The 24,380-nt window shown below is 31.2% G+C and overlaps 1 protein-coding gene and 1 non-coding gene across 2 annotated transcripts in view; one reads left to right on the top strand and one right to left on the bottom strand.

The window, feature by feature from the left end:
- Positions 1-4,542: 4,542 nt before the first annotated feature.
- LOC113403321 (glutathione hydrolase 1 proenzyme-like) overlaps positions 4,543-24,380 on the top strand; it is a 61,538-nt gene continuing 41,700 nt past the window's right edge. Inside the window, exons 1-2 of the mRNA XM_064216805.1 lie at positions 4,543-4,692; positions 9,984-10,061. Coding sequence (XP_064072875.1) covers positions 9,997-10,061 — 65 coding nt within the window. The 5' untranslated portion in view covers positions 4,543-4,692; positions 9,984-9,996. The remainder of the gene's footprint in view (positions 4,693-9,983; positions 10,062-24,380) is intronic.
- On the bottom strand, positions 13,546-13,618 carry Trnar-ucg (transfer RNA arginine (anticodon UCG)). The gene has a single exon. It is a non-coding gene; the product is annotated as a tRNA-Arg (tRNA).

Raw genomic sequence — 24,380 nt, 5'->3', positions numbered from 1 at the left:
TAGTTTAAGACGAATGATTAACATTTAGTACTTAATATTTTATAGAAACTGTTACATTATATAATCGATTTAAATATTACAATGTGTTATACACGTCTTCCTTTGATTCAATTTTCCAGTAAGCCGAGATGGGTGATTTGCATAGCATGTACGATAAGTCTGATCCTCCTAACGTTATCCGCAATCTCCGTCGGCATACTCATTGGCTACACATATTGTTACGTCGAAAACAGAAGTGGTTTTAAAACGGGTACCTATAAGCTGTCAAACTAAAAGCAGAGCACAGATTATAAATAAAATATTTATTGTTGGTAGAATAGATAACAATAAATATTGATTATTGTATGCATGTAAACGAGTAGATTAGTTGTAAAGTGGAAGTATATCAATATATTTTTAATAAACTAATATTCATTAATTATTTAATAAAATCTTAAAGAAATAATGAATATTAATCTAAATTATATTATAAGACTAAATAAATTAAGCTACTTATTAAGGAGCAGCCCGTCCTTGCTTCGTCCAGATAGAATTATATTAAGGATTTACGATAAGAAAAATCTGCTTTTTCTATTCAAGTTACAACTGCCCAGAATTTCATCACAATCGGATTAATCTATGCTGATAATATAAAGGTGAAAGGAACTGTATGTCTGCCCTCTGTTTTTCTTACTCGGCTAAACTACTGAACTTAATTTGTTGATATTTAGTATGAAGCAAGCTTAAATTTCAAGGAAGGATACTTTTTTATAACTAAAACCTAAGAACCCTAACATGCGTGAAAACCTGGATTGAAAATGTTTGTCCTATAAGCACATAAATGACAAACGTAAAGATAAACATTCATTCGTATTTGTGTATGTGATTTTATTCACTTGTATTATTTTATATTCATTAATTTTTAATATTATACTTCTCTAGCTAACATCACACAAGCGAAAGGATTACAACTGTATCAAGCAAGTCTTACAGAATCTTCTAAATTAAATGAGAAGAAGACAATAAATGAAGCGATTTATTCTTTAGTACAAAATGTTTTAAAATTTGGTCACAATTTATGGGATAACGACCGATTTTCTTTGCCATGGATGTACGAAGAAAAAAAAGTTTGAAACAAAATATAATTTAAATCATTCTATGGTTTTTATTTCAATGAATATAACTTGCGGCTTGGTTTATTAATGTTGTTTATAGTTCGATTCGTTAAACCATGCTGTCTTTTTCTTTCGAATGTCAAATTAATAACGACAGAACGAGAGGAATCTTTAATTAAACAAACTTTACAAGTAAGGCCCTTATTATAAATATGAAGGTAGCCATATTTTTTGTTTAAGAGGAATGGACATTGGTCAATTATGATAAGTAGGTGATCATCACCATCCATAGACAATGGTACTGTCAAAAAAATTAACCATCCTTTACATCGACGTTGCCCACCAACTTTGGGAACTAAGATGATAAGTCCTTTGCCTGTTCACGCTGGTTCAGTTACTTTTCAAACCAGAATACAACAATACAAAGTATTGCTGTTGGGCTGTATACTATGTGATGAGTGAGTAGTACCTCCCAAACGGGTTTTACTCAGAAAGGTACCACGAAGTAAGATTAATGGGTGGTCCTGACCCTTCTCTTGTTCTCATTACGTTTTCAGTTGTCCTAAGCTGTTTATTCGGTGGTAATGAAACTTGTCATTGAAGTAGCCTCAAATCTATATACGGAAATCGCTGTTTAGAGTATTCGAAATATCCTTGTGACTTTATTACACTTTATTTAACACTACAAAGGCGCCATACCCGCTTGTGTACTGTATAAATAAGGACTTATAATTATATATGTATATATATTTTAATTTTTCAAATGTTCACATGAATTTCGTCGCGGGTTTAGTCGCTTTTGTCATTCTTAATTAGGCAAACTATTTGTATTTTTTATGCTCAAACAATAGTAATCTAATTTTCAATACTTATAGTTATTAAATTTAAAAAATAATATGAAACGATTTAAAATCTAAGCATATTTACTATTTGATATTTAATAAACATTTTTAAAAACTGAATTTACTGTTTTAATATTCATGAAATCATTATCATTCAATATTCCATATTATATTATGATGTCCCTGACGAGATAACATCTCAAATTCTTCTTAAACTAACAGTGGGGGACATATTATGTATCATTTTATCTTAATAATATTATAAAGCCGAAAGTTTGCCGAGATGGGATTTGCGTTATTGATGAGCGAATTTGAATAGAATTTGCAACTTAGTTAATCTATCCTGGATTGGAATAGAGGATACTTTTTTGACCGAAATAAAAAAATAGATAAATTAGATTAGTATAAATAGAAACTTGACTAACAAACTAACTTACATTCCTATGATACTAAACTTCGATTGTTTTACTATAAAGTTTAAGTACGCACTACTCGAATCGCTATATCGATATGTAGATGAAAAAAGGTCATAAAAATTAAAGAAAATGACGAAAATGAAGATAAAGTCCAACTGTGATAAACCTTTCTAAACAAACCCAATTAGACTTTCAACATTGTATGTACTACGTATGTACTACGATGTCCGAAAATCCACAACAGCGCGATTTTTAAGACACTTTCTGCCTCGCACAACCACTCTGTGGAACCAGCTTTCGCCGGCGGTTTTTCCGAACCGATACGACTTAGGAACCTTCAAGAAAAGAGCGTACTCTTTCCTGAAAGGCCGGCAACGCACCTGCAAGCCCCCCGGTGTTGCAGATGTCCATGGGCGGTGGTAGTCACTTTCCATCAGGTGAGCCTCCTGCTCGTTTGCCACCTCTAACATAAAAAAAAAGAAAAAAAAAAAAAAAAAAAATAAATAAAAATCAAAACTGACTGTTTCCAAATCTTTAATATACTAGTATCTATTGCTACTTGTTTTTTTTTGTTGCTCTTTACATATCAGATTAGGCCGGCATTTCCAAGCTATTATCATTATTATTCAATAATATGATTCGTAAGGACCTTATTATAATGATATTCGGTTACAAATAAATAAACTTGTTTAAGTAGATGGTACAGTAGTTTGTGTGGGCTTGAGACCGGCTTCGAATATTTTTTTAACTACACATAAATAATTTGAATTCAATCAATTTATATTTTATCGTATTTTAATTTATTTCATGCGTATTACGGTATGTTTGTTAATCTGAATGTACGTCGGTGTTCTTTGTCATTTAAGGCAATTAATATTGATTTAGATCGTAATGAAATTTGAGATCTATTAATGGTAATAGAATCATTGACTTAAAAAGACTATAAAGACATTCAATAAATCATTGCATTTAAAAAAAAATTGTCCATGTTTAAAAAAAAACAAATAGTTTAATCATTTGACAAGATAAAATTAAGAAGTGATACGACAGTCGGTAAAAAACTTAGTAGTTATCAAGCGAAATTACATCAACTGTGCATACATTTAATACATAGTCTGTCTGTCAATCACATTTTTATTATCTGTTTAATCCAATATTGAGTAATATGCTCTGTTTATTAATATCTTCAAAAAAAATAATTATTAAGGATTATTTCTCGCAACCTATTTTAACTTCAATTGCAATCAAGTTAAGAGGATAAAAACATTATTTTATTTTTTATTTAAACATATTTTGCTAGCATTTGAAGATCCTTGTTCTGTGCAAATTTAAAAATATATGAAGTCAGATTCAATATTTTTCTAGATCGGTAACCAATGTTGTTCCAGCATACATTTCTAAGAAATTTCCCATAAGTAACGAAACGTGTGACGTGGATTTTGTGTTTTGTAAATATTTGCGAAGACTCGAGCATTTTTATATCGTTTCTGTCGACCATCGATAATGTCTAACTCTCGTGAAGAGGGTCTCGTACTGTTACGATTGAAAATAATTTAAGAAAAAGAGATAGGTATGTTAAATGTAAGAAATACAAAAATATATTACTATGTATAACGAAGGAGTAACAACTTGACTATACTAATTACTCGACAAGAATAAAAAAAATGTTGCAAAACCAATAAGGAAAATGTTTTTATTGCTATTCAGCTTCTTAAAATTAGTAGTAATAAGCGACAAAAAAAATTATCAAGAAGCTCAATTATAATTTTCTAACAGCATTGTTTTGCTTTGTGGTTTATAAAGAAAATAATTATATGTACCTATATAACATCATATTTATATATAAATAAGGAACGTAATAATACGGAGGTCGTATTCGTTTAGTTAGTTTAGTTTTCCTTCGTTTCATTAATTACTAAATATGGCGTGTTAGCCTGTGATACACAACCCAACAAACGTTCCTCGTATCCCATAAACAACACTACAAAAATCAAAATAACGGTAGAGCTAAGATCCGTTTCTATATACCGCCCTTAGTTTTTTTCTTCGGAACGGGTTATCCATCAGTTTCGATTCCATCATCTCTAAAAGGCCGGACACGGAACGTCTTACCAGCAACCAATCAACGTTCCGTCTCATCAGACAATTTGTAGAGCGAGCGAGCGAGCGCGTGCACGATCACTCACGAAGATTTGCTTAAAACTTATAACAATTGTGTAATTTTTAGTGTTATATCGATGCCGTGCTACCGGCTATACTTGTGTGTATAGTAAGCAAGTGTGTTTTGTGTTGTGTTAATTATAGTTCAGTATTTGTGGCGTTTTAGCACCTGCTGATAAGGTAAGTTTGTAGTTGATGCCGTACCTTGAGATTTATTTCTTGTATAGGCATTTTTAATTTTCGCCTTTACAAATAAAACTGAGATTGTGTTTTATTACATTTAATTATGTCCACTAAAGTATTGCTTATTTTTTTTTTAAACTTATTTGACTTTATCGACGATGATAATATCGCGTAATATATAAAAAAATATATATATACAAATAGATCTCAAATCTGTATACCACATAAAGATGATTTCAATGAAAAGTCATTACTAGTTGTAAATACAAGAAGTAAAAAAATCTTTCTATAAATAAAGATAAAATCCATTTGTGACACAATGCTAACCTACTTTCTCATCAGATCACAATGCTTTCATTATTCTTGTTGCGATTGAAAAAGCATGAGGAAACGAACTGTAGATTACTGCAAAACTAAATATATGTAACATAATATATTATATATCTTTACTTACATATATAGATGCTCAACAGTTTGTATAAGCGCGCTAATTCAACACCAGTCACATTTGCGTAAAATATTTTTTGATAAAGTTGATAGCCCATCGGATATATAAATATAGCCCATTTGTTGAGAAAGATTTAAAATAAAGTATATAACTCTTGGGGGCGGGGTACTAACGTTTACGTTTCGGCGTACAAGAACAAAAAAATAAATATCTAATGATTTATCGAAGAAGACAAACAAATTGTTTGATTTAATTAATTTCATTTATCATCGTTAATGTAGGTTCTTTACCGATACATCCGATAAAATCAAGATTACAAGCCAATCGTAGCTTCTTTAACAAAGCAATACAAAACTCGGATATCATACTTTAAAAAGAAAACATTTTTTTTTCTCATTTTGATAATGTATTTTAAATTTCGTTTTGAAAAATATATGTATACAATATACTGGAATGTGAAATAATATTTTAATCTACAATTAATATCTATATACGAAAGTGATTCTGTTACCTCTACACGCTTATACCGCTGAACCGATTTAGATAAAGTTTGTGTAGAGATAGTATGAGTAAGCATATATAGGCATACATATATATATAGCCATATAAGGAGGGCATATATATAGGCTACTTTTTTATTCGCGCCTCGAGGGGTAAAATTGGGTGTGACAGTTTGTGTACTATATTTGATTTACAGAAAATTACCCAGGTTCAGCTAGGTCACTTCACTAGGTTCTGTACATTAGACAATTTTAAAAACTTACCCGTGAATATAAGTTTACATTTAGAAATTCCTAATTGTCATAAAACTTAGTTAATTATTAATGTATAAGATTTCATATTAAAATATTATAACTCAATGGGAAATACGATAAACATATTCAACTCAAGGAAAACAGCAATTACTTTTTAAATAACTCTTTTCAAAGAAAATACAATATTACCATGAATCATATAATATATTTTCCTCACATAATCTTAAACCCTGAGAGGTATTATTACGGATAGATAATAATAATTTATAAATAATTATTCTTAACTAAGATTTTAATAGTTACGTTTTTTTTATGCTAAATATCCATTATGGCGACTCGAATGCCGTGACGACGAACGGCGTGACGCTCTCTTAAGCCGTATATTTCGTTGATATTATAAAAAAAAGAGTTATTAATTTCCTTAAAGAAACCATATATATTATATATTTTACACAATAATAAATATCGATAGGTTTTATTTGATAAATTCTTTCGTGACCACATTTTTTGACTACTGTACTTTTTATAAGATTTATTCCGTATTTAATGCTATCTCAGAAAGTTACGTACTATATTTATATTACGTTTTTGTCGTTACAACATTTAAGCGTAGCAGATGATCCTAATAAGTCACTAAATTATATATTATAAATATAATATACAATAAATGGTTAATCTACATAATACAACACTTACATCGTCAATCAGTGGGCTATTCGTCGCGTAAGAATCTTAAAGAAAATTACCATATTTTTTTCTTCAGAACATGTACTAAATTTCCATTTACATATTATCGCACACATCAAAAATAGCTGCCTTATCGGCAACAACATGTTAAACAATTATTCAAAATCACATCATTCTTTCTTCATCATCATTCGTTCAAAAAGGGTCCGGTTTAAAATTTATTTATAGGTAACTACAACCACGAACCGATAGCACTGTTTGAATAAATCAATTAGTAACAGTAAATTACAATTTATTTGAATTATCGTATGCATACTCTGTGGTCTATGTTTTGTTAGATTTATTTAAACAAATCAAATATACTATATACATAAATACTTTATACAAATAGGCTGTGACAAGCACAGGTTTATTTTAAATGTAAAGCTACCACTACCCATGTAAACTACCTAGAATAACAGGCAAGGAAATCAGTAGTTATTCTTTTCCACTGATAAAAGAAATTATTATGTGTTGTTAATATTAATAGTTAATTTAACTTTGTTAACAAAAATGTATACATCCTGTCTAAAAACCAACAATTAATAATTGCAAGCATTCTTATCACCTATGCAATCTTGTTTTTAGTTAAACGTTGCGTTTTTCTATGACTTCCTAACGTAAGATTTTAATAAGTATAGAATCACAATAAGTAATATATGTCATACATTTTGAACTATTTTTAATGAAATAAACGTTGATAAATTGAATGTTTCCTGCATTGTGTTCCTCGTTCGCTTGCTCTCTTAGTTGTGTCTCATGACTCAATAAAATTGTATTCATAAAGTGTAAATAATAATATTAACAGCTCGTTAATGTCCCACTGTTGGGCGTAGGCCTCTTGTTGAGAATGTTGGGATCTAATTCCTTAGCAAAATAAATAATTAAAATTAACATTTATATTGCAAATTTGAACACTATATTGCTTTAAATAAATATTTCTAACGTTTCATTTCTGTCACGTGGATTTTGTTGCACGTGTTTTTTTTTTTTATTTAGATTACTAGCGTTATACAGCTTGCTTTTGTTTTATGATATTCGCTTGTTAGGCAGTCTTACGAACAAATGTTAGGGAAACAGATTACGGTGTAATAAAATCAACATCTCATGTTACAATATTTACTATGCAATATAAACGAGGCGTAGAAAATAATATCGGCAATTTAATAACTGTCTCATCGACAATTATTTATATGAATAAACTAACTCCTCGTCCCGGCTTCTAACAGGTAGCATAAACATTTTATTCAAGATATTCTTTAGACTATGATAGCTAGATATGCATTGTCCGTAATGTGCTAATGTATTTTTTTCTGGAAATATTTCAGAGTCATATGACATATATAATCCAAAAAAGGTGTTTATGGGTCTGTTTTAGTTATGGCAACGTTCGCTTCAAAGGGACACGGACCGATAAATTTATTTGCGACGCATATAAAAAAATCAAAGTATTAACAAACTATTGGTATCCATAGCTTATTTCCGTCCTCAAACAATTTCCATATTAATTAGATTAGTAAATATTCCGTGAATCGGTAAAACAAAGAAAATCTTACCTCTTTAAAATACATATAATATTAGAAAGCATTCTTTTCCACTTCTCATAGATAATTATTCAAGAAAAAAAACACTACGTTATAATGACGATAATTTTAATGTACTGGTAATATTTGTCCCTACGTCTTTATTAAAAACACAAATATCTACAAAGTTAATTTAATTTAATTTATTTATCTAATGTTTTTTTTTTACTTGTTTTTTTTTCTATGTAATATAGGCTGGTAGACTGCCAAATGGGCAACTTGACCGTAACTGGTAGCCACCATCTATCGACAATGACGTTATAATAAGTATTATCCATCTCTTACATCTTCAATGTGCTACCAAACTTTAGTAGTAAACTGTGATGGTAGTTAGACTGACACCTCAAACCGGAACACAACATTATTAAGTAATATTGTTTTGTATATTCAACCAACGGGCTCAATGGTTTAAGCCCTGTCAACCATTGGTTGAATATTTGGTTGAATGGTTTAAGTAACAAATATTTATTCTTGAATATACAAAAATATATATATATTAAATACAACGAAGAATCCAATTTAAAAATGAACAATTGACAACCTTAATTGACTTTTTATTGTACGATATATAAGGTATCGTACCTTCAAATATCAGGTTCCTAAATGTTTTCAATTATATGATTATACTCATATTACATTAAATATTAGACATTTTTTGTGACTTATATACATTTATGGAGATTACACAAGACTGGCTGTACCAGGTGGTTTTAGATGTTGATGACGAGAACCTATCGGGTACAATTTGTCTGATTTCCATTTTTTCTATTGAAGGCGATAAATGTCCCACTGCTGGGCTAAAGCCTCCTATCCTTTGAGGAAAAGGATTTGAGCTTGTACATGTAGCAGAATTTCGTTGCATTTATACACATGCTAGGTTTCCTCACGATGTTTTGCGTCACCGCCGAGCACGAGATGAATTATAAACAAAAATTAGGCACATGATAATTCAGTGGTGCTTGTCTGGGTTTGAACCCGAAATCATCGGCTAAGATGCACGCATTCTAACGACTGGGCCATACCAGCTCAGATCGACAGATATGATTTACATTATACAGTAAAAAGTAACTAAAGAGGGCCAATTCTAGTACTTTGTAACTTTATTCCGATCAAACTTCGATCGCACCGTAACTGGATCGTTGTGTTAGTAGAATTTTTCCCATGTTTCTTTACGTTTTTTGATAACGTCACATAGTCTAATAAAGGTACCAGGATACTTCCCGGCAACCAACCATTCATCAAGATGTCAAAAACGTTTACGTTGTTCAAACACCTGGTAGCACATACGAACAGAATAAACATGCTTAATATATTTTCAATCTATCTCGGGTCAATTTGATAAAGTTGTATATTAAAGAGCTCCTAGTAGGATATTCACAGGATGTTACTCTGTTTAAATAAATTACATTACATAGATGATCGACGAGAAAGGCTAAAATAAAATCTAGGTATGTAGCGGGCCTTAACCTTAACTCATTTTTTTATGTATATGATTTATTTTGGCTTTTATTTTGTCATTGGGCCAAGGTAAGTTAATTCTGTACACGGTTCAATTTTCGGTGCTACGCAGAAATTATATAATTTTCTTTATTATACTAAATATATCTTAAATTAAATTATATTTATATGTGAATTGTAACCCCATCTTTCAACGAGGGCTCGTATTATAGCATTCCTATTTTAAACCTGAAAATAATACTTAAAAAAAATGAATTAACTAACTAAATTCAACACATGAAGGAGATTAATCGTTAATAAATATCTATATTGTTTCAGTAAACTGAAAAACATGACGATTCAGAGTATGACAGTAACTGACGCCAGCGATGCTACTTCTAAGAACTGGTGCCAAAGGTATGATACGTTCCACATTATATTACAAATTGGTGACGTAATCAATGACGTAGAAATTACCTTATTGATGTTTAACTAATTTCTTCTCGCTTTCCCGTAATCTATGGGAGTGATTTCGTTAAAGTGACGGAAGTGTTTAACAGATCTTTTATTAATTGCATTGTACAGTCAGAGTAAGAAAACCTTCGTCAGAAAGCCACAGAATCGAATGCCATACGTAGCAATCTTGAACCCGAAAGGAAGACTGGCTGAATTTTTATACCTAAGCCCCATGAATGATTATGAAATATAATTTCATGGCTACAATATAATTAAGTTAATATTTCATTAACATTTAAACGTGTATTACACGTGTATAAATCTTCGTATGATCTTCGAAATCTTCGAATGATGCTGAGATTTAGTTCATAAGCATGCTATAGACAAGTCTATCTTTATTTTCAACAAAAAAAAGTCATTACAACTCTCTCAAATATATATTTTTTTAAATCTGATAAAAAATAAAACATTTTAAGATAATACGTTCCGCTGCAAATTGAATTTCAACCGGTCCACTTTGAGGAATTATTGAAGTCAGGTATACCCTAGCCTGTTCCAATAATAACAGTGAGGATCGACCAACGCTCTTGTTGCTGTGTAAACAATCAAAGCTTCGCTCCTTATTCAGATCTTTAATAGCGAAGTGTCCTTCTGCCCTTTCACATTCACTCTCACCTAAGGCAGTTATTCCCAAGGGAGACTGCTAACTGAACAAGATATATTATCCATGGTCCAATATTTTACTCTCACAGCACGATGGAATAGCAAATTACAGACGACAGAAAATAGGATTCAGGCTTAGGATCAACGGCTTCACGTACTTTGAGAAACCGGAGTGTAAGCCCTGCCAACTTCCAATTTCCGAAAAGCTACTCAAAGAATATTTACCAAAAAAAACCTTTAACTGTTTACTGGGTCGACTGTTTCGGCTATATGAAAACGTTCTGATCTAAAATATTATCACTTGCTTCATTTAAAAGCATCCTCAAACAATACCATATTGCACGTTAATGTTGTATATTTTCGCGAGAATTTAAGCTTAATTTTATATATAATTTATGTCTGATTAGATACATACATATAAATGTATGCATGTTAGTTATCAGGTACTGTACACCCCTACCTATTTCTATATTTGTTTCATTCCTCTACCTTAAGGTTGCCTGGAGAGAACGCTGTTATAGCGATAAGGCCGCCTCTTGTGCATCTTTCTTAAAAGTGACTAAATCATGTGTTTACTGGTGTACAATAAAGAGAATTTGATTTGATCTGATTTGATTTGAATATTCATTGTGATCAATAAAGCTCGCCAATACACTCACCAAGTAATAAGCAATCAACAGCAATACGTTGTTTACTGAGTCCCCGTTTAATCAGTGCTATTACAGTTATTAGTACGATACATCAAAGGTTGATGCCTTTGTTATAAAATCTTATACCAGTTGGCAATGTATTCACAATTTGATATCTATTTTACGAGCAAAACAGCCAGCGGATTACCTGATATTTAGTGAATACCGCCGCTATTGGACACTTTCAGAACTTAGTAACTGTCTATACATTACTGGCCTTTGATTTAACCGTTTGTTACCTCTTGAATAGTCAATTACTTCAGTTATTTGGAAAAGCCATTAATGCAGATTGGTGCTAGTCACGTGGTTAATTGTTATGGTCACAAATGACGACTTACAAACAGTTGGTTCATTTATCAATCTTCGAAATATGAATAATCAAAATTATTTGTTTTTTTTTAATGTTCAATTAATTTAAGAAAATAACTCGAAGTTATAACACAAGTATAGAAATCTGAAACACTTCGATCTGAAGTTTTAAAATTGCAACAATTTTGTATTTGGAGATTGAGGGTACCTAATCATAATACTAAAATCACAAATCCAATTTGAATATATGATTAGCAAAATCTAGCAGGTTATCCTGACAAACATACAGGGTTTTTGTCTTGGCGATCGATTGAACTTTATAGAAGTTAGTAGAAGTATAAGCTACAGAGCCATCTATCGGTAAGTTACAATAAAGTAAATAGTATAAAAATCTTCTCAGAAATTTCAGTGGTGCTTGCTTGGGTTTCAGGCTGTAACCATTTTTTAAAACTTGGTGCTATAAACATTACATATATAAACATATGTATCCATCAAATTTGATTTTCATTTCAAAATACGACTCATTTTGTTTACAAACTAAAATGTTATCAATCAAAAATATTATCCCTTCGCTTTCTTTTTACTCTTTTATAAAAAAAAAAAACTATTCAATATGGCTGACTTTTAATATATATTAAATAATAAAGAATTGAAAAGTTAAACTTGCCTATAAAAATCATTTAACGTTTTAAATGTATTTAAAGCTTTTTATGAAATCAATTTGACGTCGAACCTCAGCTAATAGCATTACGACGATCAATTCTCTCGTGAAATTCGAAGAATTATTCATCGTTTTTAATTATATAGAATAAATGGTCTATGCTTACCAAGAACTGCGTATTACAAAACGATATTAATTCTCAATTTCTTATAAATTGCGCTCAAGATTATACTCGTAATATCGGTAGATCTCAGAGTCCGTGTGTTTTATCAGTTAAAAGGCCTATCAGAATTTTGGCTAATAGGGCACACTCAAGGACTAACTAACTGCGTAGGATCATTAAAGTTCTTAAGTTTGCAAACACAGCTGAGAACACAGCTCTCTAAGAATAGTCTCTCAGTGTCTTATCTAATGGGCACGCAATCTGACACGTACGGAAAGATCAGATGCAAGACCAGGAACTAAATGCTTTCTAAGCTACAAACTTGGTTGGAGCAAATCAACTGTTTAGCTTTGGACTGCTATAACGATTATCTTGTACGAAATCCGCACATACTAAATTAATAATAATCGATATGATATATATTTTTATGAAGAAAATTAAAGAATTATGTAAAAGATTTATAAGGAGTTAAAGGGTTATAATTTGTTTTAATTACTCAAATACCCAACTGAAAAAATATTCAATTTATTTGGATAATAATTAGACCCGTTTGTAAGTCCTAGGGCTCAGAGATTTTTTGCTTCAGTCCTGGCTTAAGTTTTTAAAGATATTGGTAGTCGGAAGATCAAAAGGATCACATATACATATATATTTACACCCATTGCGATAGAGATTTTAAACAACCAACGTTGCAAATTATAAACTGTATGCAATAGTTATCGTAGTACTTGCGAATTATATTGTCAACCCATGGTATACAATTATAAAAATAACAAAGACTACAAAAAATGTTGAATAATAATTAGAAAATATTATAATTTACTCTATAAAACAAAAGTATTATTGACCTTTTGTTAATAATAACATGATGTATTTATCTACAATATTCATAAATACGCAAACAAAATATTGTAATCATTTTTATCAATAAAAATAATTACATCATAAAAATATAGTATACGACCGTGACAGGACTCGAACCTGCAGTCTTCGGATCCGAAGTCCGACGCCTTATCCATTAGGCCACACGGTCCTTGTATGGGATGGTGAAATTTGTAATATTGTTTGCCTCTGGAAGTGTATTAAAATTTTATATACAGCCTTTAAAATGAGTAACTTTATTATTTGAACGTAAGGAGTTTCCCTAAAGCAGAGGTAGTATGTTGTCGTCAAGGTCAATAACTGATGATGTCATATACAAAAAAAAACTGTGATAAGTAGCTGTAGTATGTATGTTACTGTAAAAGCTCGAACTAAGGTAAATCTTAAGATTTTCCAGTAAAACCTAAGATTTACCGATATGAGTTGATAAATGTAAGTATGTATTATAAAGGGACGACTTTTTCGGACTTTTATATCCTAACCTAACATGTAAATCCTAAGATTTACCAAGTGAATGATGGTAAAAGTTCGAATCCCAAAGATTTTATGGATATTTACCATTCACAATTGGTAAATCTTAGATTTTACTGGAAAATCTTAAGATTTACCGTAGTTCGAGCTTTTACAGTAACATGTACATACAATAGACGTATGACACAAGCCAAATAATTTAAAAACAAAAGAATTTTAAATTTGCGAAATTAATGACTATATTCACTTTTAAATACAATTTTTCAGTGCTATCGATCATAGATGTTTACATGACAATGTGTCACTATTTATTCCATGACTACGATGCCGTAAGAAATGAGAAAACCGTGAACGGTTGTGTGTATATATTCATTCTAGTCGAAACATTTCGTTATGCACTAATTAGTAAATAAATATTAATTGCCTTTCGAGTAAAAAAATAAATGTACTAATGTTGTTTTGTACTAAATGTTTGCGTTCATTAACGGTCAATTCGTTATGAATATTTTTATAGACTTATTTTTTTTTGTTTAAAGAGAGACAAGTATGAACAGTTTTTATTTTATTATCTGTGCCACTATATGTATAAGTGTTAACAATAGAGGGTATGACACTTTCTCTTGTAATCTTTGGTTCGTGCTTATTAATTTAACAAGATTTTATTTTAGGCCTTTTCCGTTTGAGAAGAAGTTTAAAACCTTGTTTATACTAAGTTATATACACACACATATATATATATATATATAACGGGGCGAGGTTACTTTGGTTGTTGATTTGGATAATTAAGAAATCGAGTAGTTGGCAATAATTATTGATGGCTGATTTACTTTTAAGAGCGGGTCACCCCGAATGGAGTTGTAAGTGTCATGGCAACGCGAGTCGTTATGTTTTGACAAGCTACTCGAATGCGATGGTTACTTGCAAACCCTTTTGCTCTTAATCGAGATGTTCGGCATCCTGCTCCTCCGACATATATATATAAATACATTCTTATTTTGTGTGAAATAATATTGTTATTTTATTTCACTTATTGTTATTACGTAGTATGCTGGGGTAAAAGCGATCTTTGAAAATGACACTTAAAGTAGAATATATTCTTTTAGATTAATACAATTAATATTAGAATACTCAAGTGTATGAGTGTACAAGTGCACACTCCTTTCCCTCACTCTTATAAACCGACACGCAAAGGTTTCCAAAGGTTGGTTTCCAAGCCACGGGAGTGGAATCATTTCCAACTACCAAACTCGTCACTGCTACTGAAAATTTGTCGACCGAAAATCCCAATAACTTATTAGCCTACGGTTTGAACCTCAGAATCTGCAGCCTGATAAGCTGGCAACTGACCTACGAGGGAGTCGACGATAATTTTTAAATATTTTATCCATACTCATGTTTGGAATTCGTTATTCGGTAGGTTATTATTTATTGATTTGTTATTATTTTGTAGATAAAATAAGAAAAACTTGTATTTTAGGATTTTTTAAACTTATCAATATGAGAATTTCATTTATTTATTTATTTATTTATTTATTTATTAGATCACCAACAAAATACACACTAAAAACAATCCAGATACATGAATAAAAAGTAAGACTAGTGGTATCTTACTTATAGGTGATAACAGCATGCACAAAATAAAAGTTAAGCGACAACAAAAGGAAGGTAATTATATTTATTAATTTATTAATTTATTCTTAATAATTTTAGTGGTCGAATAGTGTGTACATACACCGGTTTTCATGGGTACGCCAGTCCGAGGTCCCGGGTTCGATTCCTGGCCCATTAGTTCATTACTTTTCTATGTTGTCATGGTTCTGGGTGTTTGTGGTACCGTCGTTACTTCTGATTTTCCATAACACAAGTGCTTTAGCTACTTCCATTGGGATCAGAGTAATGTATGTCATGTTGTCCAATATATTAAAAAAACAAAAAAAAAATTAAAAAAAAACATAATTAATAACGGTGGAAGCTAATACATGATTGATTACATAAAAATATTGCGTCGTATGACTAAACCTTTCCTTTATTCAGTAAAGTAAAATGTTAAAAATGTATAGTAAATATTATATTATGAAAAACTAAGTGAATATAAATAAAAGTATTCAATTTATCGTTTATAAATAAAGCAGACAGAATGCAAAGATTAAAACAAGGCTTCTCATTCAAAATTTATCAATTTAATTATCGTTGCTTAATTATTCATTGCAAATATAATTACTGTAACGCATACTTCATTGAAATATTTAATGAATACCTACTTGTAATAAATCAGGATGCTATTTTGTATTCGCTCACCGAAAATATTAACCAATGAGACTAATTTGTTCGTTCAAAATAGGTTTTTAATTTAAGCCTTTATCTAATATCGCATAATATTTGACTGGAATGTGTTGGTATTGAAATCCTGTCATACATTACGAAATGTCTTGGAAGCTACAGTCAATATTATCTCTTTGAAATCACTACTGAAAGAAACTTTAAATCTAAGGTTATGAATGCTATGAATAGTCTTCGTGTGTAAAACAACGATTGTATGAATAGCCCGTACTTTGCCCTTAAATAAAATGCGTTGATGACGTGTGATGAATGAATATAATGTCTTATTTTATGTTAAATTAACTGTAATATACAATTTCAGTCGGTTTTCTAAAAACAATATTATATCATGTTTGTTCTCATTAGGATAGGGTAAGTCTTTTATGTAAATGAGGAAGAGAAAAGGACTAAAATTTGACCCTTGCAAGAACCCTTTCATTACTGAGACTCCAAAAAATATTTTTCGTATTACATCGAGCCTTTGAATTTTATTCTTTAGATAATAAATTCAAATAAGGTTCGCCTTTGCTCTTATTCCAAAGTGTTTTGTTTTTTAAGTTTTCTTAATATCCCAGATTTTATACGTAATGACCACTTATATTGTTTTTAAAGACCCTTTACGAATCCATATTGGTTGTAAGCATTATTGTGAGCATAATTGTAAGTAATTATAAGGGCTATTTCTGTATATTAAAGGATTAAGTAGGATGAAGTATTAAAATTGGTCCAAAGTTGTTGCTACAGGTCTGGACAAAGTTGTATTAGATTTGAATTCAAGATTAACGTGTTTTATTAGATCAAAAAAAGAAACACGTGAATACAATTATTATTATTTATTGCAAAAAATATATTTTAATATTTTATATAAAATATTAAAATGGACCAGAAACCTTCAAGAAAATATTGCACAAGGTTTCAGCCAAATGTAATTAAATATATAAATGTTAGATGTGAGATGTTATTAACGTCATCAACAAAACATAACCAACCTCATTATTATTTATTTACATCTATCTGCACATAGTACAGTCAGAGTAAGAAAACCTTCGTCAGTTTTCAAATTCATTCCTTTATCAAGTCGTAAACTCTTAGTACCTTTTGAAACTAAAGCACTAAATAGACAACTGCATATAAAATTAAACTAACATAGAATGATAACTTGGTTCAAAATAGTGTAACATCTTTGGACTACGTCTAGTGTCATATCAACATGAAACCTTTTTAATGGCCTAATAAGTCATTACAAGATTTAAATTAGATATGATATCTTCTACTGAATTGTCAAAGCCTATCAGTGTCATATATTTTCTTGCAATATCTTGCAATTTTACAACAATTAAAATAAAAACGCTTGTAATATTATTCTGCCGTGATGAGTGGTTCCATCGGCAAGGGAAGTGGTGGTGATTCCTTGGCCTGCAAAAGCGGCGGATATAAACCCTATCGAAAATCTATGGGATTTGATGGTGCAGCGGTGGATAAATAATAACGATAGAACCAAAGCAGCTGTCTTAGAACATTGCCGAAGTGTTTGGGAGAGCTTCAGAGGAACCGACATATGCTCTCGCCTTGTTGGATCAATGCGACAGCGACTACAAGCTGTGATTGATACCTCCGTCCTGCGGTTTCAACCGCGTTCCCGAAATATTTTATGTTTTCCCGGGATAAAAAGTGTCCAATATGTTATCCCACTACATATTCTCCCTGTGTTCAAAATTTTATCCAAATCCGTTCAGTAATTTTTACGCGAAAGAGTAACAAACATCCATCCATACCTCAGAGAAATCAGCCAGATCCATACACACAAACTTTCGCGTTTATAATATTAGTAGGAAGTAGGAGTACTACTATGCACTCTCTTTTATAAGAGACAAGACAATGTCCTAATCTCCAATGTTACACGAGCACTCACGAAGGGCTATGAGGTTTCGTGAAAAGTTGGTAATTGTTATCCCGATTGACGACTTTTTATTATTATTATTATAGCTTTTAAGCGCTATTATACTCTTTGCTAGATGTGACTTATAATGACATTGTGACGCAATATGTCATACTCCATCGGTAAAGCAGGTTATCGCTCATACTGTGCACACGAAAATAGATCTTAAGGTGACGAACCTTTTCTTACCCCGATTGTACATGCAATTGATGCATTGCCTGAATCGATGCATAACATAGTTGATCTAACATTTGTAAATATTTTATGCAAGGAGTAGCTAGTAGATTAGATTTAAAATGAAAGTCGACGTCACGACAGATAAAATTATAGAATATTTTTATCTTCATATTCAACGTTTACGAGGCGGTCGAAGAGGACTTAAGCACCTTCATAAAAATATTGATGTTTCATACGAAAATAGGTCATTTTCTAACGGTAACAGATTGATGATATAAGGTTGGATAATATTTCTTAGTGCCAATTTCTATGGGTGATGATGACCACATACCATCGGATGACCAGAAGCCGACCTACTTTGAATATACTACATATATATGTGGGATTATTGTGAGTGAAAGGCTTTAAAAGAGTAATATTTCTTTAATAACTTCCGAATCCAAATTAACACGTCTTACAGGTTACATACATTCTCTGATACCTGTCTAGTGTCATCATCTTTGTGAACATTCACCTGCAGGAATACGTTTCGTAAATCAAGTGAAGTAAATAGTTTTGACTCCTTTAAACAGTCCAATTGATCTTCTATCAATGGTAGAGGGAATCTTTCCTTTATTATCTTCTTATTCAATCTCCTATAATCAATACACAATCGGTATTGGCCATTCTTCTTTTTCGCTAAAACAACCGGACTTGCAAAATCGGAGTTACTGGGTTTAATAATTTTCTGCTCTGTACATTCTATCTGTTTGTCAACAATTTCTTTTTCCAGTGGTGATAATCGGCGTGGTTGTTGGTAAATAGGGGTTTCATCGGTAAGTACTATCTTCATGTCAACACTACTTTCTTTCTTAGCTACATTAATTTTGTATTCTTTAATTATTATATTTTCAGAAAACACCGTATCTCCTATATTTAAGTTGTCGCGTAGATTATTCTCTTCTATGAGCAGCGTAAGATGTGTTTTATCTTTTCTACGGTAATTCCACCTGACGTAAAATTTATATTGAGATCAAGCAATATTGGATTGCCGAGAATTAAGTTGACGGGTATAGTTTCGTCTTTTACTACATGGAGAACTATATCAATAAAACAATCATCTATTTGTAATTTAGCTTTGAAGTATCCCTCCGTATTTATTTCCTTTTTTCCAATTCCAGTCAGACATATTTTAGAATTATTCTCGTATTTTGGCTTATTCTCTTTAAATACTTTTAATTGTGTAGACTTTATTAGGTTTACGTCACTGCCGGTGTCAATTAATGCGGTCATCTCAATTCCATTAATCTTAATCTTCTTAAAAGGAGTCTTTTCTACTTCTTTGTTATGGATGTTTAGATTTTTCCTCGGTTTTCCTAGACATTCGGTACTTTTATGGCCATATTCATTGCAGCGAAAACATTTAACTCCTTTCGTACAAGCTGGAGCAAGGTGATCTGTGTCGCCGCAATTGAAACATCTTTTAATCGTTGATTTACGTCCTGTAACGGCAGCTGACGAACTTGCAGTCGCTGAATTATTCTTTCAGGCACTATTCTTACTATCGATTCTTTTCCTTAGATTACTATAGGAATCTAGCTTAGCACGGAATTCCTTTATGTCTCTGGCGCCGTACAATATGACTTTATTCGTTTCAGAATCACGAATGCCATCGATCACATATTCTATTAAAGCATCATCTTCTACACTGGCGTGTAAAGCCAATCCCTTCATATACAAAAAATGTTATTGGAAGGTTCATCCTTTTTTCATTTTTCGTGAGACAAGCTTCTTATGGACTATAGCGCTATTTAACTTGGGACCAAACTCGTCTAAGAGATATTTCTTCAAAATTTACCAATCTTTCATACTGCCTAATGATCGTAAAAACAGTCGTGCAGTGCCGCAAAGTCAATTTTCAAAAAAGCTTCTCAATCTTGGACCATTTTCATGACATCAGCCGTGTCTTCAAATTCCTGTATCCAGCTCGAAATCGGATATTTATCATCTCCGGTAAACGTTATCATAGATTTCTCTAAATCACTAAAAGATATCTTCGGTCCAGATGATTTAGGATATTTTTCGTGTTCTTTATCTTTTTTCGGCGGCATTTTTCGTCTTTAATAAGCTAGTAATCAAATTTCACTGTTTATTTTAATTTTCTTTTTCGTCTTTAATTCTTGTCTTCGTTCTTCTTAATTAAGTAATAAATTTTTAATTATAGCTTCAATACGTCTTCTCAAATCTTCAAACATCAGTATAAATCTTCAAAACAAATATTTTAATATCGTAACGTCGTTTTTAGTATCATTATTAATTTTTAAGATCGTTTTTATAATAAAAAATATCATGGCGGCTTATAATTTGTCATTCGTCCGTCGAAGTATTCGTTGTTTTCCCAAATGGTTAAGGTTCTTCGATATTATCTCGTAATCTTCGTCGTTGATGATTTTTAAAACGATATACGATCACATCCCGGAGGAGCCCCAAAAGTTGCGGGATTATTGTGAGTGAAACGCTTTAAAAGAGTAATATTTCTTTAATAACTTCCGAATCCAAATTAATACGTCTTACATCGGGTTACATTCTCTGATAGCTGTCTAGTGTCATCATACTTATAAACAATAAATCCTCTAGTAGTAACATTAAAATTATTAACCTAAATATCTTATTATACCACATATACATTAAATATTTTTATGGAGTTTATATGTATTATTATCCACATACTTCTAGATACCTTCAACGATTTTATTCTCAGTATTTCATGGCAATGAGGATAACTATTATGTAACAATTTTATCTCTAGAAATATTTATTGCAAATCGTAAGAATTATTATTTTTTGTAATCACCTTCATAATATATACGTTCAAACGTATTATATTGTATCTCCACATAACTGTTGTTGCCTTTGGTGTATCTGATTATTCTTTTTTTATTTAATTTATCAATAAGAGTTTGCATTTCATTTCATTTTTGTTACTTAAACTAATCATTAGTGTTCGGGTATTGCACATTCCTCTTAGATAATTATAACTTTAGTTAGAACGAAGTATATACATTATATACATATAATACTTTGATCATTTTAATGTTTTTGTTGTCAGACTCTATCACAGCCTAAATTTCAGGGTTATTGCTGTCAATATAGTATCGATAATAATGCAGATACAAGTTTGCACTGGACTCTACAACGTTTAATTCATACGTCGAGAGCAGCTGTCCTCCTTGATGTTATTGATCTTGATGTTATAATGGTTTTAAGGCAATATAAATACATATTATTATAAAGTAACCTAGCGAAAAATACTGTTATAGTGGTTATCATCTTTTCAATCTCTTGATAGATTTAGCTCGTTTTTTGAAATGACTTTCAACAAACGTTTATTTATTTCACGCGTATTTTCTTGTGTATATTTATTGATTACTCGTTAACGGTATTATATTCTATTCTATTAAGGTAATCCTACAGGCGGTTGTGGTATACATATTATTATGTATAATGTTTTTATTTGATGTACAGTATATTATGTTATAAAAATTCGACAGTCACCATATATTAGACTTTTTTATTGTTATTAAGGTACCGGACAGACAAATGGGCAACTTGATGGTAAGTGGCAAACACCGCCGACAGACTGTGGTACTGTGAGAAATATCAACCACACTTTCAAGATTTTACGAACGGGATACGAAGTTAGTTACTGAATGTCCTACCTTTCGTAATAGATTTAATAAAGGCGATATCAGATTTTACTACGTCAATTTATATATCATTCTATAAACAGTTTTACATGACCATTACAAGCTCAGTCCATGTTTGCCTTCGTAATTGCTCGTCAGTTGACAAAACGACGCAGGTGTGCGTGAACGGTACACATTGATTAAATATGTTAATATAATGCCTCCCGAATGTCTGGGCCAAATGTCCTATTATAAGGACATTAATATATTCTTAATTTGTATGTCTTCAAAATAGGGCAAACTTTTTTTTTTAAATTAATTTGTTACTGACAAGTTAAGGTATAAACTTATTCGAATAATATCGAAAAATTTAACGGAAAATTGAATTGTTTGGTGAGCCGAAAAATATTTCTTCGCCACTTACCAAATAAAATCTACCATTTCTTAAAAATTATATTTATTTAAGATTTTAGCATGAATTGCCACCATTCCACGTAGTCAAGCTTTATACAGTAACTATTTTTCATTCATATTTCTATATATTTAAGAACTTAATGTTAATAATTCTTATGTAAATAAATATATAAAAAAATGTAACTTTAAATGTCAGCATAATACAGTAGAACCTCTGTAAGTTGAATACTTCTACAACTCAGAAAAATCTTTTGTCACTCTTTATGTCGAATTAATCCAAGATTTTTCTTTCCATATTTATGTACCTGTCTCGAAAAACTATATTTTACCTCAAAAATATCAAACATGTTCGAGATATATTCTAACGTAACAATGTTTGATTTTACAAGTCAATAATTTGAAACTATTTACCTCTTCCTTCCTATGGGCTTCCCGGGAAATTAGATTACCAGCTTTTTGGCAGATCGGAGCATCAAGGTCGTTGTCGACGGTCCATGTTCTGAGTTAAATTCGTCAATGCTGGCGTTCCACAAGGCTGCGTTCTATCGCCCTCTCTGTTTCTTCTGCATATTAATGACTTGTTGCAAATCAGGAACATTCACTGCTATACAGACAACAGTACCGTAGACACTTTATACACCGGTCGTGCTAATATTTCTCAGGAAAACGTCGAAGAAAACCGGAACAAACTTGTGTCTGAAATCGAGACTTCTTTTTTTAGTATTTGTGTTCGTTATAGAGGCAACAGAAATACTTCATCTGTGAAAATTTCAACTGTCTAACTATCGCGGTTCATGAGATACATACAGCCTGGTGACAGAAGAACAGACGGACGGACGGACAGCGGCGTCTCAGTAATAGGCTTCCGTTTAACCCTTTGGTTACGAAATCCTAATAATTATCAAATAAAAAGCCCAGAAAGTGTTAAATAATAGTGTAAATAAATAATAAAACGAATGAAAATCGTTTGTATTCTTTATTTTATCATATTATTTTACACATTTGTAAATCGTGTCTCTGATTGTTATTATTATTTTTAATAAGTAATACATTTTACCCATCAAAAGAGCCATATTTTTGAATTAAACATATATTGAGTTTTATAATAAAAATACATCTTAAATGAACAGTGAAAAATATACTTTTTTTCCAATTAAATACTTAGCCAAAGTTCTTTTAAAAAACATCGCGAGGAATTGTCACATATTTATCCAATAATACACATTGGTGTATATACATATATGAAATAGGCTCCTCATCCTCAAAGAGAGAGCAGGACTTAGCCTTAGCAGAGGTACATTACTTAATTTTAAAACACAAAACTGCATTCAATAAAATAAACTCATTCGATAAATAAATTCATACATGTAGGTACTTAATAAAATATCCCGAAAAACTTTTAAAATTTGACGACTACGATTACTTAAGTGACTTAGGCGTCAAATAACAAAGACTTTTTTCGAAGTTTAACACCAAGGGGTATTAAGGAGGTTTCGAACTTACGTCAGTATTTTTCTCAGATATTCTTTTTTAGCAGAAATATCTCGTCACGTACTCGTTTTCCGGAATTTTGGAATACACTTTTAAAATAGGGATTAAAAATCGTGAACGGATAAAGTGTTTATGGTAAACTATTAGTAACCCGCGACTTCGCTCGCGTTTTAGGGTTGTTCGTCAGGTCTTAGACATAAAAAGTATGTCCTTCCTTGGAGTTCAAGCTTCCTTCATTTCCAATTTAATTAAATTCGATTCAGTGGTTTGGTAAAATGAACAGCAGACAAACAAACAGAGTTACTTTTGAATTTAAAATATTAGTATAGATTAACATAGATAAATGCTATACATTTGCATATAATATCCTGCAGCTTTGTCTGTCTTTAGTAATGTGTTATACTCTGCATGTAAGAATTCACTTCGTATCTCACTCG

Source organism: Vanessa tameamea, chromosome 13 (assembly GCF_037043105.1).
Source record: "Vanessa tameamea isolate UH-Manoa-2023 chromosome 13, ilVanTame1 primary haplotype, whole genome shotgun sequence".
NCBI classification, from domain to species: domain Eukaryota; kingdom Metazoa; phylum Arthropoda; class Insecta; order Lepidoptera; family Nymphalidae; genus Vanessa; species Vanessa tameamea.
This window is presented reverse-complemented; position numbering and strand designations above follow the sequence as displayed.